This window comes from Leptopilina heterotoma, unplaced genomic scaffold (assembly GCF_015476425.1).
Source record: "Leptopilina heterotoma isolate Lh14 unplaced genomic scaffold, ASM1547642v1 Lhet_17, whole genome shotgun sequence".
Taxonomy (NCBI): Eukaryota; Metazoa; Arthropoda; class Insecta; order Hymenoptera; family Figitidae; genus Leptopilina; species Leptopilina heterotoma.
In genome coordinates, this window is record NW_025110886.1 from 143,048 (window position 1) to 161,448 (window position 18,401).

Consider the following 18,401-nt stretch of genomic DNA (forward strand, 5'->3'; position numbering starts at 1 on the left):
AAAATATTTAAAAATATTTAAATAAAATTATTAATTATTATATTAATTTTTATTTTTGTATAATTGCCCAAAATTTTCGAGTTATGAATTTTCGAAATTTAGGATTTTTAAAAGTAGACCTATTTTCAGTAGTTTATAACTTTGAAAGTATTGAGTTTCGAAAAAAGTTGTCAATGAAAGAAAATTTCCATTTTTCTTCAACTTTTAAGTAATTTAAAAAAATTTTAAAAAAAAATTTTTAATTTAAAATATTTTTCTATAAAGAACGAGAAAAAATTATATGTTTAACCGATTTTAAAATGTCATAGAAAAATTTCATACTTTTCTTTGTATAATATTAGTACTTATTTGTATACGAAAGGCACAATTTAATTGATTTAATTCATGTGTAAAGTTCAGTGCCTATTGTTCTAGGTTATGTCAGATTAGTGACTTACTGCAGAACTGAAATAATCTGATATCAGGTCTGCCCTCAATTTCAATGGGATCGAGAGGAAATATTAATAAACATCTTGTAAAAATAAACATTTATCTCTCTCCCTCTCATACAACTCAACATAAAATACAATTGTTTGTAGGTTATTTTAATTTCCCCCCGCTGTTAAAATCCCAGTTATTTAATCTTAAAAGTTTTCTTAAACAACATAACTTTGTAAAATAAAAGATTTAATTTTCGAAAATTCTTTAGCAAAACACGTTCCCCATTGCCATTCACGTAAAAATGGAGAGTACAGTCCAAACAAAAAGTATCGACACTAAATTGACATAGATTTGCGTGGAAAATGTGCTTTTTCGCAAATCGTTTACAACTCATCAAATAAGGGAAGGAGAGCGCGGGAAAAAATAATTTAATTTAACATGCAATTTAATATTAAAGAATAAATCATAGAGTTAATAGAGGAAAAAAAGCATGGAAAATGAGCCTAAAATGATTGTGATTGCGGTCACTGAACTAGTTCCGTTTCGACCCTGACACTGCCATTGCCCCCTTGGTGTGCGGGCCCGATTCGAATACAAGAGTTTATGGTGTCAAAGTGCTCAATATTGCTGGGCTTTTCCGATAAGCGGGGGACACTCACCCCTGTCATTGGAGTCCATTTCACCAGTGGGATCGTGTCACGTGACTTCAAGATTGATGTTTCCTAAAAATTTTTTTTTCCCGGCAACACTCGCGAAATATATTTATATTATAATACAAAAGCGGCGGCCTCACTATAACTCCGAATTCACGGTATAAACATGGCCGGTCGGAGCCACTATATACTCCGTTTTGTCACACTTAAACACCAAGTTGGGGTCGTTGAACTTTTTTTTTCAATAAAATAATTAATTATTCATTAATAATTATACCACAATTCACTTAATTTTCACAATCCAAGTGCAAAAGTCAATGTAAATTATAGTTTATTTTTCAATCAAATTTCGCGTGCTCCAGATAAATATGAGATTATTTTGACTAGCACTATTTTAATTCTCAACCTACTCAATGAGGGCAGCACTTATCAGACTGTACTTTTCGTCTACTTTTTTTTTCTTTCGCCTGGTCAATTCACTTCAAATTGTTCCACTTGGGTACAAATCAAAATTTCAAAAAATTATATTAAATTTAATAAAGATATTATTATATAATAATTATTATTTAATAAAAAATTATATATAATTTCATATTTTTTTTTAAAACAAATTAAAAGCGGTAAAATTCTTTGAATTTTTGTAATTTTAAAATTTCTAAAAAAGTATAAAAGTGTTAACTAATAATAAATATAAATATTATAAATATAAAAAGTATAAAATATTAATAAAATAAAACGAAACTATAAAAAGTAATCCTTATTTTCAGAACAGTTTAAAATAAAATTTAAACCTAATAAATGAACCGCCGGATCGTAGAAGGGTATATAGCCCATTTGTATTACATTGGCTATATGCCCTTCTACGATCCGGCGGATCAAATTTATGTTTATTTATTTTTAATATATTTATAAAATTGAGAGGAATTTTGAAAAATGTTAAACTCAAATTTTTATTGTAGAAAATTTATTTGAAAAGGAATCATTTTGTAAGTACTTGCGAAGAAATGTTTAAAGTGGAATACAATTCGCTGTGAAATGACCCACTATATTCTACCCCCCCCCCCCTTCAATCCTTGTCCAAAGCAGACGACATATTTTAAAGAGATTTATAATATCGAAAATTATACCGCATTGTTATTTAAAAATTAAATAAATATGTAAATTTTTTAGAATATACAATTTATTGACAATTAGTGATATTTTTAATAGTGACTCTATTCTGAAAAATTTTCTTGTTATAAAATTAATCGCATAATGAGTAAATTTCGAATTTTAAGGTTAGGTACAAATTCACCATTTCTAAATATTTATTTTTTTGAATGAAAGTTGAAAAAATTTTTTGAAAAATCATCTACTCAATTTGGAATGATAGAAAATATTTTGAGGTAAGTTAAAAAATTGCAATTGTACGATTGGAAAATTTATTCAGTGTCATTCTAACCTGTCATTTATTTTTTGAATTTTTAATGATTCGAATTTAAAATACAAAGGTAATATTTTTAATAGATATAAGAAGAAGTTTTTAAATAACAGAAAAAGGTGAATTAAAAATTTTTTTTTTCCCTAATCGTTTACTATCAATTTTTCTTTTAGAAAATTTCTCTCAATTTACCAAATTTTTTAGTAGGTTAAAATTAAGAAATAATTTTTACAAATCTAATTTAGTCAGTTCTTTCTTAGTTTTTTTTCTGCTTCTAATATTTTTTGTTTTTATAATTTAAAGAACATTTTTTAATACTTTAAAAAAAAGATTTTATTTTTACAAAAAGTTAACTATTTACTTTATTTACCAAAAATACAATCAGAAGAAGTAAATTTCAATTGATTTTAAAAATTCAATTCAAATGAAAATTCAATTTTATTACAAAAATAGAAGTAAATATAAAAAAGTAATTTAAACCGTTTAAAAAATTCAGTTACTTTTTATAGAATATTAGAAAATTTCAATTATTTCAAAAAATTTTAATTATCTTTATAAAAAGAACTGAAATATTTTTAAAATTAATATGTATGTTAAAAAATGAATGCACCAAACTTCCCTTTATTATTTTCAAAAAATTTTTTAAATTTCTTAAAAAATTATTTTCTATATAGAATTTTAAGAAATTTCAATTATTTAAAAAGTTTTCAATATTCTTTAAAAAGAATAAAAGGGGCCATTCATAAACTACGTTACGCCTTAGAGGGGGGGGGGGTGGAATTAATTTTTTGTGACGTTCTGTAGAAAATATTTTGAATTTAAATATATTTAAACTTAAATAATTCTTTAAATCAATATTTAATTATTATTAATTTCTTCATAACAATTGAAATTTTAAAAAAATTACTGTTTAAACCGTTTATAAATTCAATTACATTTAAAAATTTTAATTGTTTTGAACTAAAATTTTTCTTAGTTAATTATTGTAATTAGGCTAATTTTTTGTTTCTTTCTTTAAAGGTGAAAACATCTAATAGAATGCAAAAGAAATTTGACAAACAATGTACGTGGCAGTGAGGGCGATCTTTCATCGTATTATCCGCTTACTATCGAGGATAAAATTAAAATACGTCATATTAATAATTATCAGCATTGCTTTATTAGATGTCTTTGGTGCCTTCACTCACATATTCGAAATTACATATGACGAGAATTTTTCCTATCCCTACGATGGAGATATTCAACCATCCGTGTTGCTACTGCGTAATAAGCAAAAACCCGAAATACCGCCAATCAACGAATACAATCAAACATTTATCATCACTCCACAACGTTCCTGTAACGATATTCAATATCAATCACTACGAGTTGTTTATCTAGTCAAATCATCAGCAGATCATTTCAATCGTCGAACTGCAATTAGAACTTCCTGGGGTTCAGAGAAACGATTCTTTGACGTTACAACAAGAACCGTTTTCCTTCTTGGTGTACGGCCAGATAATGAAGAACTCCAAACGAAAATTAAACTCGAATCACAAAAATACCAAGACATAGTTCAAGCTGATTTTATAGACTCTTATTTTAATAATACCATTAAAACAATGATCGGCTTTAAATGGTCTGTTGAGCAATGTTCAAAATCCAAGTTCTACATGTTTGTCGATGACGACATGTACGTGTCTGTAAAGAATGTTCTACGATTTGTAAGAAATCCGACAAATTATCCAGACTATAGAAAAGAAACCCGACGATTTGGTGTCGAGAGGAAGAGGGAAATTCGCGATTTAGAAGTACCGGACGATAATTTTGCTCAAAGCGAGAGAATAATTGATAACTCTAGAATCAACAACTCTGATAGTTCGCAATTAACTAATCGAACAGAAACAATAGATTCTACCCAATATGATGAATTTAATTACCGAAACTCGACTCCGACAATAATAGGATCCGAAAGACAAAAGCGACAAGTTTTTGATTTCGAATTACCGGATGACGTGAGACTGTACGCTGGTTTTGTTTTCGTTTCCTCGCCCCATCGACACAAAACATCAAAATGGTATGTTTCTCTCAATGAATATCCATATCATCTTTGGCCGCCTTATGTAACCGCCGGTTCGTACATTCTTTCAAGGGAAGCCCTTATTGACATGTATTTCACCAGTTTCTACACAAAACACTTTAGATTCGATGACATTTATCTTGGATTTGTTGCGAAAAAAGCTGAAATACAACCATTTCACTGTGGTGAATTTCATTTTTATAAGAAGAACTACAACAAATATAATTACAAGTACGTCATCACGTCACACGGCTATGGGAATCCAGACGAATTACTAAATATTTGGAATGAACAAAAAGCTTTAGGAAATGCCTAGAAATTTCTTCTCTATTACCAAAAAAAAAAGAATTATAAGCATATCATTGTATCCTGTTTGAAAATTTGTTCTTTTATAAATAGCGATTCATAGACAATTTTGAAAATCAAATGTATTTTAACACTAAGGACCAAATATACTAGATTTTTCAATGTTTAATTTTTAGCATTAAATTATTCTTTCTTATAGCCTTGTATTTTTGAATAAAATTCTGCTCTGATTATAAAAATATAACATCCTTTTTGCAAATATTTTTTTAAACTAATGAATTTTAATAACAAAATTTGGATTTTCTCTCTTTAAATTTTAACTTTCTTTCCCTTTCATCTGTTAGTATACTTAATTTCAAGTCGTTTATTTAATTTAGTGTTGTCACAAAAATTTTATTTTATATTTCCCTGATTTTTAAATTCAATTAATCAAAACTTGTATAATTTTGCTAAATAAATATTTAAATACTTCTTTCTTTTTTAAAAATATTTCTAAATAATTTTTGAAAGACAGTTTTATAATTACATACAATTCAAAAATATCCAAAAAATTGGAATTTGGTAAAATCTTTTCCCTAACACCCGCTCTGAAACTGCAACTTTCAAGTGTTACAAACCGTGACGAAAGTGATACTTTTCACAACTGTTTGAAAAGCCGTGGCGAAAGTAAATTGCTGGAGAATCTGTAGTATTTACTTATGTATTATTGTTATTTTTATTTTAAAAGATTAAACTAATCCATGTTGATATTATTTTTGATGGAATAAAATTTTACTAATTAACTAAACTAAAGAACTAAGTAACTAAATTAACTAACTAACTTACTAAGTAACAAAATTAACTAAACCATCTAGCTAAAAAAACTAACGAACTAACTAACTAAATTAACTAACTAAGTGACTGACTAACTAAAATAACAAACTAAAGAAACTAACGAACTAAGTAACTCAATTAACTTACTAATTTACTAACTAACTAAATTAAATTACTAACTAACTAATAAATTAACTAAACTAACGAACTAAGTAACTAAATTAACTAAACTGACAATGAGTAAATAACTGAGTAAACCAAGTAAATAACTAATAAATTAACTAACAAAACTAACTGAACTAACTAATCTGACTAATTAACTAACTAACTAACAAAATAAACTATCTAAAGTAACTAACTAAATAACTAACTTATTTGTACACATAATTTATTGTGTTATTTTCGTGTTTACTATTTATTAACTTATATAAAATTTCCAAAGCAACCTAAAATGTTATTAAAAATGAAATTATTGTTAGTTACAATTATAAAAACATCCAACATGGATTTCCTCGCAAGGCGTTAGGGAAAACGTTATGTAATTAATAATAATTCTTAAGTTTCGGAGGTCACATTCGTTATCAGCGACCCCAAAAACATAAAACATGGGTCAGGCATCGGATTAGTATTCAGCATAAAAAACTACGTAATTGTAGTCAATACAGATAATGATTTCAACGCTTTTGTGTTGTCAGTACAATGAAAACCATTTTTCTTCAGTCAAATTCCAACTTTGCGTAATTTTTTTATAGGTGAAAACATTTTTTAGGAGCTTCTCCGTATTTTTCCCATAATCTATCGAAACTCAGCTTTCATGTACAATTTTTTTTATTAAATTATATCAACTCGGTCAAGAATTCTACGATTTTGTCACAAAAATCAACAGTTTTCCACACTGTGGGTCGTAGGTTTTGGACTCATGCAATTTATAAGTTAAACAAATATCATTTGAAGCTCCAGATGTAAAAACTTCGCTCCACGTTCTGAGAACTACCCGACTGGTATTAGTGCGGCTCTCCGAACGTTGAGAAAGTTTTTAGTTTCTGAGCTTCTTGATATTTTTTAATTGCATACTTTACCTTGTTGAGTGAACTATGGATGTCTGTATCAAGTCTGTCAGAGGCACATTGATGAGGTGATAATATCTGAATCTATTTCCAATCTGGATTGCATGACATACACTGAAAAAGTTTAAAGCGTTCTGATAACCTCTATCCAAGAAAGTAGCGGACTCTATCATGAGGGTTAGCAGTTAACTGTAAAAAGCGAGCATCTTTCTTTTTTTGGGAGCTGAAATTACCCTTCATTTCTTTTAAAAGGGCAACCAGCTACTCCTTAAAAAGAGTAAACAGCTCGCTCTAAACAGTGTACCTGCGTTCCTTCCGTTAGAGTTTTGCAACTCTCTCTACAAGGGCACCAGCGTGCTTTTATTATTTTCAGTGTAGTCCATCGTGAAGATTATCAAAAGCCATGGAATCTTTATATTGTCGTTTTCTATTGCGAGCTAGACCTATAAAAGTAAAGAATATTAACACTTTTCCAACATATAATTTCCTGGTTCATGGTTTTAAATTACTCACCAATTTTAATCCTATTTGAATTATTATAAACAGTTGCTTGTTTTGGAGTTTTTTTTTTTTGCTTTTTTCAAACTTTCGGAGTTTGGAACGAAAATTTCATCGTTTGCGACTGCAATTTGAACTCCATTTTTCCAAACTAAACACTTCGTACATTTGTCGATTAAAGTCTTCCTTATTCAGTTTCTATATTTTAATAACTTCTGCCATCAGAAAATATTCTCCATAATTCATAAAACTTCCACTCTTCTTTCAATTACCTGTTTCTTCTCACTTCCTTTCAAAACGTTCGAATTTAACACAACATTTTTTATAGTTATAACATAATTTTCTTTTATTTTTAATTTCAAGAAATGCAAAAAATATATTTTGTGTAAATTTCTAGTCTTCTTAAACTAAAATAATACTTAAAATATTCATTATAAACATGTAAAAGAAATTCAATTTTTTAACGGGAGTAGCATAACGAACGAGACTTCTGGACTGATCTCAAGGTCCATAAGTTTTATTAGTAATCAAATTACCAACAGTGGATGTTTGTAATTTGATTACTAATAAAACAATTGCCGACTGTAAATACTTACAAATTGAGAAACTAACCTGACAGACGTTTGTTATACTACTTAAAGGGTAGGAATATAAAAATATTATTTTTTGTCAATAACATACTTATTATATATAAAAAAAAATCTTAATTATTATTATTAATAATTAATGTAAAACTTAGTACTTAATCTAAAATTACTCGGAATCACTATCAATGAGTGCTTTAATACGTTTAAAATTTCCGCTTGACTCTGCAGGCGGCGACTCTGATCGTCGTAACGGCGAGACTGATTTGCGTTTGCGATTACGAGTGCGGCGCTCTAAAAAAGCCACAGAAATTGTAATTTAAGGATTTGAATTTTTGAATAAAAAAATCCAAAACGCGCAATTTTTTTAAAAACTTTTTACTCTTTAAATATTTAATAAAAAGTTTTCAAAAATTTATTTTTTATCCCACGTGCACAAAAATGACGGTTTTAAATTGAAGACGGAGTAAAGTCAATTGATTTATTCGAAATGTATGAAAATGTCCGACCATTTTCTCCCATGTGCAAAAATAACGCGTTATTTCGGCCCATGGGTGAAAATGAATTCATACAATTCGAACAAGTGAATGACTTTAATTTTTTTTTAAATTTTCATAATAAAATAAGGATATTTGTAAATACCTGAAGAAATGATGAGACTTGTGTCCAAAGATGAGATTTCAGCTTGAAATAATCTTTTTTCTTTGGCTTTGGCACATTTCTCAAGTGTTGGTTTGCCTGAAACTCCATTTTTCTCTAAATACTCCTTCATTAATTCCACTCGATCCTTAATTGTTTTACAATCTTTCCAAAAAGTATTGTAATTGCTTATTCGCAGGCCAGCAGCATTTATATATCTTTTCAATGATTTTATCTTTGTATTCTCTTCAGGATTCTAGAAATAAACAATTTTTTGAAATAAAAAATATTTTTTTGATGTACTTTCAATTTTTTTATGATATAAGGGGAAATTAATGCAAAATATTTCTTTTCTTTGTAAATTGTGCAACTATTTTAAAACTTACTTTATTCTTCGATTTCTTATCATTTTTTTCTTCGCCTTCACTTTCTTCATTGGAAGATAATTTTTCATCATTCTTTGTTGTTGCTTTGCCCTTTTTCTGTAAATGTAATTTAGAATCAATAAATAATAATAAAAATAATAATAATAAATAAATATATAGTTTAATAAATTCATTAAAATTGACTTACATTTTTATTAGACTGTTTGACTTTCTTAACAGTTTTCTTATTCTCCTTATCGACTTCCTCCTCACTTTTTGTATCAGTTTTTTCATTTTTCTTCTTCGTGGGCTTCTTTTGTGGAACTTTCTTCTTATTCACTTTTACATCGGCGTCTGATTCATTTCCACTTTTTTCGTCTTCGTCTGAAAGTAATTTTCTTTCCTTCTTACTCTTTTCATTTTCCTTTTCTCCTTCACTTTCGCTTTCCTTGACGTCTGCAACTTCTTTTGTTTCCTTTTTCTTTGCTTGTTTTTTCGCTGGAATTTTTCTCTTCTTTTCTTTACTTTCAGATTCGCTCTCACTCTTTTTCTCCGCTTCTTTCTCTTCATCTTCGGAGGAATCTTTTTTCTCTTTGAGCTTCTTGTTCTTTTCTTTCTGTTCTTCACTTTCGCTCATATCTTCTGAAGTCTTTTTTCTTTTTAAAGTTCTTTTAATTGGTTTTTTTGGGGTAACTTTCTTTTTTTCTTTAATTTCAGATTCGCTCTCACTCTTTTTCTCTGCTTCCTTATCTTCATCTTCAGATTCTTTTTTCTTTTTGATTTTTTCGTTCTCTTCATTTTCTTGTTCACTATCGCTCATCTCGTCTTTTGGAGACTTTTTCTTTTTTACTATTTTTTTAGTTTGTCTCTTTGGTGGAACTTTCTTTTTCTTATTCTTTGCATCGCTATCTTCGGACTCGCTTTCGCTTTTCTTTTCTTTATCCTCTTCGTCAGAAGAATCTTTTTTCTCTTCAACCTTTCCGTTCTTTTCTTTCTCTTTTTCATCCTCGCTCATCTCGTCTTCCGAAGACTTTTTCTTTTTTACGACTCTTTTATTTTGTCTCTTTGGTGGAACTTTCTTTTTTTTCTTCTTTGCATCACTATCTTCAGACTCGCTCTCGCTTTTCTTTCCTTTATCCTCTTCTTCGGAAGAATCTTTCTTCTCTTCGTTTTTTTCCTTCTTTTTTTCATCCTCGCTCATCTCGTCTTCTGAAGCCTTTTTCTTTTTTACGACTCTTTTAATTTGTCTCTTCGGGACAACTTTCTTTTTCTGCTTCTTTGCAACATCGCTATCTTCAGATTTATTTTGATTCTTTTTAGAATTTTTCGATTTCTTTATTTCCGTTTCATCATCGCTTTCATTACTCTCGTCTTCGGAAGATTCTAATTTTTTTCTCTCTACCACCTTTCGTTTAGTTTTCCTCTTCGGAGGGGTTTTTTCTTTTTTCCTAAATATTTCCTCTTCACTTTCACTATCATCGTCTTCAGAATTATTCGATTTAATTCTTTTTGTATTTTTCGTTTGTTTTTTTGCTGGAGGCTTTTTAATTTTTTTCCTTGCATTTTTTTCCACTTCGCTTTCACTATCTGAAGTTTCTTCTTTTTTCTTTATTTCCTTCGTGGAATCTTTAGCTTTTTTCTCAATCGCATCGCTATTTTCCGAATCACTGGAATTTACTTTATTTTTTTTCTCATTCTGTTTTCGTCGCGTACTTTTTATATTCTTATCACTATCTTCCGAGTCGCTTGAAGATTTTTCTTTAATTTTTAACAAATCATCATTATCATTGTTCTCTTCTTTTTTATTCTCTTCGACTTTTATCTCTTTCTCATCAGTTGTTTCCACATTTTTTGAAGGTGATTGTCTATCTCTCAATTCAAGTTCCTCTTCAGTATCGTCGCCAACTTGAAGTTCCATTTCGACGTCACTTTCTTCATTAATTTCCTCGGGTGCTTTAATAGATTCAGTTTTTAGACCATTTTCTTTATCATCATTATCGGACAATTCGTTTTCTGATGAAATTTTTGCTTTCTTTAAAGATTGAGTTTCTTCCTAAAGTAAATATACATTTTATATTTATAAATATTAAAGTTTAAATAAACAATTTACAGTTAGTATTTTAATTAAAATTTTAGATATGAAAATTTAGTTTCTACAAAGGAAAACAGAATTTGAGTTAAAATTTAGTTTTTAAAAAGGAAAAAAAGATTAAAATGATAAAATTTTATAATCCTAAAGTTCTCAACGTTCAAATGAAAAAAAATTGTTTATTTCTTCTTCAAATTTAAGTTTTACTACAATAATTTTCGGTTAAAATAAATTTACAATAGAAAATAATAATTATAGTTTCTGAATGTAAAATATAAGTTTTTAGTTTCTATTGCAATTGGTAATTATATGAAAGTATTTTTATTAAAAAATATTTCGTTCATTTGAATGTTAAAAACTTTTGGATCATTAATTAAGGATTAATTAATTAATTATTATTAATTGATAGAGAAATTTTTTATTTTTACTAATTTTTTAATTTAATTATAACTAAATTAAAAAATTAGTAAAAATAAAATTTGTTTAAACTAAATAATTAATTTTTTAATTTAGTTATAGCTAAATTAAAAAATTAGTAAAAATAAAAAATTTCTCTAAAGGTAATGAAAACTATTCTTATGTATTTGAATTAAAAGAAATATGTAACTTACATTAATCGTTTTTCGTTTGCCATTTTCAGCAGATTCTTCATTAGTGTCGTAATTATTCTCATTATTTTCCTCATTTTCGTTAACAACTTCAAATGTAGTATCCATTATGAAATATTAGCACATTCTTTTCAAGCTTCAATGAAATGTGTGGAAATAAATATTAATATATTTATTCTAGATAAAAAATAACCTGAAACAGTTATGAATTGTTAATATTTGTAAAATGTTTATCATTAATGATAGTTAAAAATACTTTTGAATAAAAAATTCTAAAAGAATTGAAAATCGTTTTTAATAATTGTTAGAACTTTTATTTGGAATTAAACAGACAATTACAGAATTTTGGAATTCAATTTTGTAATTATTAACATTTTATAAACAAATAATATACTAAAAAATTAGTTTATTAATAAAATTAATTTTTTAAACCAATGCCTAATTTTTTTATAGAAAATGTTTTTGTATCCACACGGAGAGAGAATATTTTATTAAATTCTGTAAAATTTATTTTAAATGTAAAATTTAGTATAATTATATCAAATTTTTAAAAAATTTATTAAATTAATTAAATTTTAATATAACTTTACTAAATTTCGCATAAGTTTTTTATTTAAAGTTTAACATTTTTTGTGTAAAAATTTTGCTTTGTTGCTCTTTTTTTCCAAATTGTAAAATACTTTTACAAAATTCTCTCTCCATGGCATAAAAAAATTATCAAACGAAAAATTTGATTTTTACTATTTTTGAAATATTTTTTTCAAAATTGTCTTTAGGTGAAAAATACAAAAAATACTATTATTTAATTTTTTTTATTCGAAAATTCATTTGTTTATTCTTCTAATTTTAAAATCAAAATTTTTCAATATTTTCTATTCTTTATATTTATTATATTAAAAAAAATTATGATTTAAAATTAGAAAAATAAATGAATTTTCAAATAAAAAATTAAATAATACTTTTTTTTAAGCATTTTTAGCCTAAAGAACAAAAAAAAATTCAAAAATAGTAAAAATCATATTTTTTCTTCGGCAATTTACAAAAATTAAAAATAAATAACAAAAACATTTTTTCTAAAAAAAATTAGGCACGAATTTCAAAATTTATATTAATTAAAAAATAAAAAAAAATCCAAATGCGGTCGAAATATTTTCTAACCTATTTTAATTCATGACAATTGAATTCTTTAGAAAAAAATTACAATAATTAAATTTAATGAAATCAAAATATTTTCTTGTTTTATTAAAAAAATCTTTATTTTTTAATAAAACAAGAAAATTTTCCTTGAAATTTGTAAATTTGACAAAATGACAATTTCAATTTGTTAAAATAAAGAGACATGGAGACAAAGTTTTTCAATTAGAAACAAAAAAAAATAGAAAATCCATGACAGAAATATAACCTATCTTTTAAAAGTGAAAAATTGTATCAATAAAAATAATACTTACCGAAATTTCTCCAGATCTTATGAAAGACTTTTCCTAAGTGACAAACAGTGTCATTTAAAAAAATCACATCAATAACACAAACGCAAAATTAAAATTCACGAGACAAAGGAAAATTTTAATATTTGATGAAAATTCACTTTTAATAACTAGTTCAAATAAAACAATTGCGACTCTTGCTGACTCCACTAAAGACTTAGTTTATTATTCACTTGAAACACATTTAATGCATTTAGTTTAATATTTGTGTTCTGAAAGAAAACTTGAAAATCTATCACCGCTGAGACCGCTGATAACAACGACCAAGGTACATGTGACGCATGGTAACAGGAGAAACCGCCAAAACGAAATTCATAAAGGTACGATCACAAATTTTAGTATTAGGGCTTGTACACAATTTGATGCGTAGGCAAGGTTGGGTAGCTCAAATATCTTCTAGGAATTAAAATTCTTCAAAATATTTAAATTCAAACAATTTTTAAAATTCAACAACTTATAAGATATTTATTATAAAACATGAAGATATGAATTACTCCGAGTCTTCGACTCGAAGAAATTCGTATCTTCACGTTTTATAAAAATTTATTTATTTTATTGTGAAGTGGACTTAAAGTTTGCACGCATTCGACAGGAAATGAATAGAGCTTAATGTTACCTAGTCCTGACGACAAAAGTTTAGAGAGAGAGAGAGAGAAAAAACCTCTTGAATGTTTGTTGTTGTTTTAAACGTTTTTTTTGTGCTAGTTATTTGAAAATTTAAATAATTATTATTGCTCACCTGTAAATTGTAATTGAATAATCGGAAACTATCCAAAATGTCACAGCACGGAGCCGCTTTGCAAAGTTATAATCAAGAGTTAGTTAAATGTAAGTAAAATTCTAACCTTATTGTATATAAACTTTTCTCATTTTACATTTGTATATGTATAAACTTTTCGAATGGTACGTATACAATTTTTTTAACTATAATTTCGAGAATAACGGTTTTTATAACTTTTTCCCCTTTTTTTAAATTTAACATAAAAAAACGGTTTGAATATTGGTTAATTGTTAAGACAACGTATTTCGACTCTCGAGTCCTCAAAATAAGTTTTAACTTTGTGATAATTTACAAAAATTAAAAATAATTTATATTGAATTAAAATTCAGTCGAAGAGAAATTTTAATTTATAGAAATTTGCATTTGCTAGAATTTTTATTGAACAGAATATCATTTAAACAGTTTTAACTTTGACTTTGCAGTTTGCAATATATGTTTTTACTATTAATTTGACAAATTATTTTTATTTTTCTTCTGTCGAATAATATAGTGAACTGTTATTTATTTATTATTTTATGTTTTATTTATTGTTTCTATACAAAGACGGATATTTTATTTATGTCTCTACTCTAGTCTCAGGTTGTAATACAAATTTTTTTTGTCTTTATTTGACTTTTTAATTTCAGACTCTTTGAAGGGGAAATCATTTAGATTTCGAAACGTTGGAGTAAATATATTTTAATCATTGTCCGAATGTTTTCGTTTTATTTACCTTGTTTTATAAAAAATCTCGGTCACGTGTCGCATATACTTTACTATGGAAAAACGTCACACTGAGTAACATAAACTTAATAAGTTCTTGAACTTTTTGACTAAGTGTTTTTAAAAATAATTTTTTTTAATATGTCCCCGAAGAGGAGGTTATGATTTAACTCGAAACGTTGGACTTTTAAATTTGCGTTTACATAAAAATGACAATTTTCAGTCCATAAGAAACGATCGAGGTGACATAACTTAAAATTTAAACTAACTTTTTAACTAACTTTTTTTTTTTTTTTTTTTTTTTTTTTTTTAACTTAAAATTTAACTAATATTTCTTATTAATAAGAAATAGTAATTTTTATTCAAATGCAACTTTAATATTATTTAATTAATTGAATTCTTTATCCTTCTACTAAAATAAATAAAAATTTAAATTATCTCTTTCTTTTAAAATACGAATTTCTAATATTGAATTAACTTTTCTTTTGACTATCCTTTAGATTCTTCCTTTAAAAAATGGAACAAATTGAAAATTTATTTATCTTATATTAATTTATTTAAAACAATATTTTTATATTTATAATTTTCCTTGTAATTCTTTGTATTTCTTTGTAATTAAATATAATTCCTTTATAGGCTTGGAAGACATGAAGGCCCGACGTTTGGAATTACAAGCACAAATTGAAGCAGAAGAAGAGGAAAAAAATTGTTTACAGCGTGAGATTGAAAAAATGTCTTACAAATTAACTCGTTTAAATGACAGTCTCGCAAAGAGAACCTCAGTTCGAAACGAATACGACAGAACAATTGCCGAAACGGAAACAGCCTACGTGAAGGTATATGGAAAATTTAAAAAAATATATAAACATACGAACTTTTATTTTCAGGTCTAGAAAAAAATTGGTTATAACATGTTTATATCGATGTCGTTACAAAACTATATAATTTTGATCGAAAGTGTTTTTTATAACAAGTTAATTTAAATAATTAAGAAGAAACATAAAATTAAAGCTTCTATCAAAAATATTTTCTAATGTTGAAAATTTAAATTATTGTAAGAATTAATTAATAAGGTAAGAAAGAAGAGAATGAAAAAGAATTTTTCCCTTAGAATTAAAATAATAATAATAATTTTTCTCCACAGATTCTCGAAAGCTCGCAATTATTGCTGAATATGCTGAAAAGAGAAGCCTCATGTCTAGATCAATCTCTAGTGAAAGCAAATATGGAGAAACAATGTCGACAATAAAAGTATTTTATTAAAATATTGTAAATATTATTTATATAAAAATTCTGTAATCAACGATAAAAAAAAGACAAAAATTGTATATAAATCGTTGATGTCATGTTTTCTCTCCGCACATGACAAAAAAAGAATTAAATGAATTTTTCCAAGAAGATGGAATTTTACATAGGTAGGAAATGTATTGAAGAAAATAATTCTCGTGATTTTTAGGTGGAAATTCTCGCCATACTTGAAACTATTATACCTCTAACTATTTGTAAAGACTGATTCTACTAATCGAGAAAGTATTAATTAAAATAGGAAATATTTTTACATAGTTAGAAAAAATGAAACATTAACGATTATTTTTCTAAAGAAAATTTGAATCAGTTTTGACAAAGAAAATATTTTTTACAATTGTGAAAAAATGAAAAAAGTGTTTTTTTTAAAAATACTTTCATATCAATTTTTTTATCCTGACTGTATATATTTTTGAAATGTTGTATTTAAATTTTTTCACTATGACTTTTAAGGAATAAAATTCTTTGAATATTAGATATTTGTAATTTATTGAAAAATTTACCTGTCTTCATCATTCTTAATAATATTCTTAATATATGGGATGATAAACAGTGAAAAGTGACAAAACAATAAAAAAAAAAATATATAAAATATCATAAGTGATCAGAAGTAAAAAAAATTTTTTTATCATATGGGATGATAAAAAATGAAAAGTGACAAAACAATAAAAAAATATATATAAAATATCATAAGTGATCAGAAGTAAAAAAAGTTGTTTTTTTATCATATGGGATGATAAAAAGTGAAAAGTGACAAAACAATAAAAAATATATATAAAATATCATAAGTGATCAGAAGTAAAAAAAGTTTTGTCATTAAAATAACGATAATAAAATTAATAATAACAAAATAATTATTATTTACATATTGTTGATTATAATTGTTCGAACTAATAATTCGATCGTATAATAACAAATTGTAACTTTTAATTGCTATTAACAAAATTGTAATAAATAATTAATTAACAAATAATAAGATTCTAATAAGGGCCCCTAATAAATAGTAGGAAATTGTAATTGAAAAATAACAGAATTGTAATAATAAATAGCAGAGAGTAAGAAATTGTAATTAACATTTAAGAGAATTGCTTCGAAAGAAGTGTTGCGGGAGCTGGACGATCGTAAAATACTACTTTGGTTACATAATCTAAAGGATCCTATTTTATTATAAATCAAGTGAATCTACTGTCATCTAGACGGAATTTTCGCTAACACTGAGACGTAAATCAATAAATTGATTTTCCAGATTTTAACAATATGGTAAGCCTGTCTACTTATCGACTGACGGATAAAAAGCTAATTTCTTTTTCGTGTAATGACACAGATACCTAAGCTTTCAAATAAGTTTAACTTAGATTTGATCAAACTAGATGTCCCTAATACTTCACAACAGAGGTGTCCTCTTACTGACAATCTGAACTTGAATTCAAAATTAAAGAACTTTCCGAATTGTTACTTTCTATTTCCTATTTTACGTCTGAGGATAAAAAACAATTTACAATTCGAGCCAAGATGTATTGAATTTTACAAGTGGTAATTAAATTTTTCGTTTTAATTAGTTGATAATGGAAGATGTTAGCAGCAAACTAGTAGAATCTTCAGATTAGACCTTTCAAGACTGAGTGGAGTATAAGAGAAAATAAAACTTGAACTAAAAAACAAAGCCTCAGGATAGTAAAGGTTTTTTTGAGAAATTCACATTGGAATCTTGAGTAGAGAAAAAGTCTGCTTAACGCCTCTCGTCAGCCCCCAAGGGTTCAGGAATTCAATTAAAATAGTAGCTAATTACTACATCTTGAAATCCCTTGAGCAAGTTTCCTTTAAGAAGTTTCAAACAAGTTGCCTTCACTCTCCATTAGAATATTTTTTATACAAAATTTTTAAAAATTTATCTAATACCATTATCAGTTTTATAATTATAATCGTCTTTATGTCTTAAAGAATAAATAAGCTAATAATATCTTTGAGTCTTTAATGACAAAGAGGTTCTTTTTTGACCTTAAGGCAGAAGAATATTTTTCTTTTAAAATTAGTTTGTTATGTTTAGTCAGAATCATACAACAAAACGTTGTACAATAACAAAATATATAACAATACTAAACAATACTAAAAGTTAATCAATATCCAAAAGATTATGTTTGTATAGTTCTAAGCACTTACCTATAATAATGATTTCTAGAGTATGTCTACTGTCTGCAGGTCCGTGAAATTGTCGGCTTATCTCCTAATGATTGATGATCTGTTTATTCAGGGATGGTCCCTTAGATCTATATTGTCTCATGGAACAATCTACTTAACTATATAGTCGAGAAAATGTTTCCTCTAAAATAGCCTTAAAAATTTTTGACTTATTTATTTTTGCATAAAACAAATTAAAAAATAGATTTCATATAATTTTTAATTAAATAGTTTGAGTTATTGGAAGGGTCTTTAATTAACGATATTTATTATTCTAGATGTTCTATTGTCACAACATTCAAATAGATTTTTAAAAAATTTCTTAGATCAATAAAAATATTGTCTCAGAGCTAATCTCATTGTTCACAACACTTATAAAGAAACTCAAAGAGTGGTGTGTCCAAGTTTAATGAACTAGAATCAAACCACT

General features: G+C 26.3%; 4 protein-coding genes across 4 annotated transcripts in view; 2 read left to right on the forward strand and 2 right to left on the reverse strand.

The window, feature by feature from the left end:
• Positions 1-1,471, reverse strand: part of LOC122499629 (retinoic acid receptor RXR) — a 56,417-nt gene extending 54,946 nt beyond the window's left edge. Inside the window, exon 1 of the mRNA XM_043608080.1 lies at positions 1,080-1,471. Coding sequence (XP_043464015.1) covers positions 1,080-1,098 — 19 coding nt within the window. The 5' untranslated portion in view covers positions 1,099-1,471. The remainder of the gene's footprint in view (positions 1-1,079) is intronic.
• A 675-nt stretch (positions 1,472-2,146) lies between these two features.
• LOC122499628 (beta-1,3-galactosyltransferase brn) lies at positions 2,147-5,001 on the forward strand. Its single transcript, XM_043608077.1, has 2 exons — positions 2,147-2,458; positions 3,514-5,001. The coding sequence occupies exon 2, from the start codon at positions 3,555-3,557 to the stop codon at positions 4,866-4,868; it is 1,314 nt and encodes a 437-aa protein (XP_043464012.1). The 5' UTR covers positions 2,147-2,458; positions 3,514-3,554; the 3' UTR covers positions 4,869-5,001.
• A 2,924-nt stretch (positions 5,002-7,925) lies between these two features.
• LOC122499626 (myb-like protein X) lies at positions 7,926-13,295 on the reverse strand. Its single transcript, XM_043608074.1, has 6 exons — positions 12,970-13,295; positions 11,525-11,714; positions 9,033-10,877; positions 8,846-8,941; positions 8,463-8,715; positions 7,926-8,114 (listed from the first exon to the last, which is right to left on the reverse strand). The coding sequence occupies exons 2-6, from the start codon at positions 11,627-11,629 to the stop codon at positions 7,990-7,992; spliced, it is 2,424 nt and encodes an 807-aa protein (XP_043464009.1). The 5' UTR covers positions 11,630-11,714; positions 12,970-13,295; the 3' UTR covers positions 7,926-7,989.
• Positions 13,296-13,634: 339 nt separating this feature from the next.
• LOC122499631 (Sjoegren syndrome nuclear autoantigen 1 homolog) lies at positions 13,635-15,886 on the forward strand. Its single transcript, XM_043608081.1, has 3 exons — positions 13,635-13,833; positions 15,125-15,324; positions 15,633-15,886. The coding sequence occupies exons 1-3, from the start codon at positions 13,782-13,784 to the stop codon at positions 15,735-15,737; spliced, it is 357 nt and encodes a 118-aa protein (XP_043464016.1). The 5' UTR covers positions 13,635-13,781; the 3' UTR covers positions 15,738-15,886.
• The last annotated feature ends 2,515 nt before the right edge of the window (positions 15,887-18,401 follow it).

Coding starts and splice junctions, on each gene's coding strand:
- LOC122499631 (XM_043608081.1), top strand. CDS start 13,782: ATGTCACAGCACGGAGCCGCTTTGCAAAGTTATAATCAAGAGTTAGTT. Junction 13,834..15,124: donor TAATCAAGAGTTAGTTAAAT/GTAAGTAAAATT, acceptor ATTCCTTTATAG/GCTTGGAAGACATGAAGGCC. Junction 15,325..15,632: donor CGGAAACAGCCTACGTGAAG/GTATATGGAAAA, acceptor TTTTCTCCACAG/ATTCTCGAAAGCTCGCAATT.
- LOC122499626 (XM_043608074.1), bottom strand. CDS start 11,629: ATGGATACTACATTTGAAGTTGTTAACGAAAATGAGGAAAATAATGAG. Junction 8,716..8,845: donor ATAAGAAATCGAAGAATAAA/GTAAGTTTTAAA, acceptor GTTTATTTCTAG/AATCCTGAAGAGAATACAAA. Junction 8,115..8,462: donor AAGTCTCATCATTTCTTCAG/GTATTTACAAAT, acceptor TGGCTTTTTTAG/AGCGCCGCACTCGTAATCGC.
- LOC122499628 (XM_043608077.1), top strand. CDS start 3,555: ATGTACGTGGCAGTGAGGGCGATCTTTCATCGTATTATCCGCTTACTA.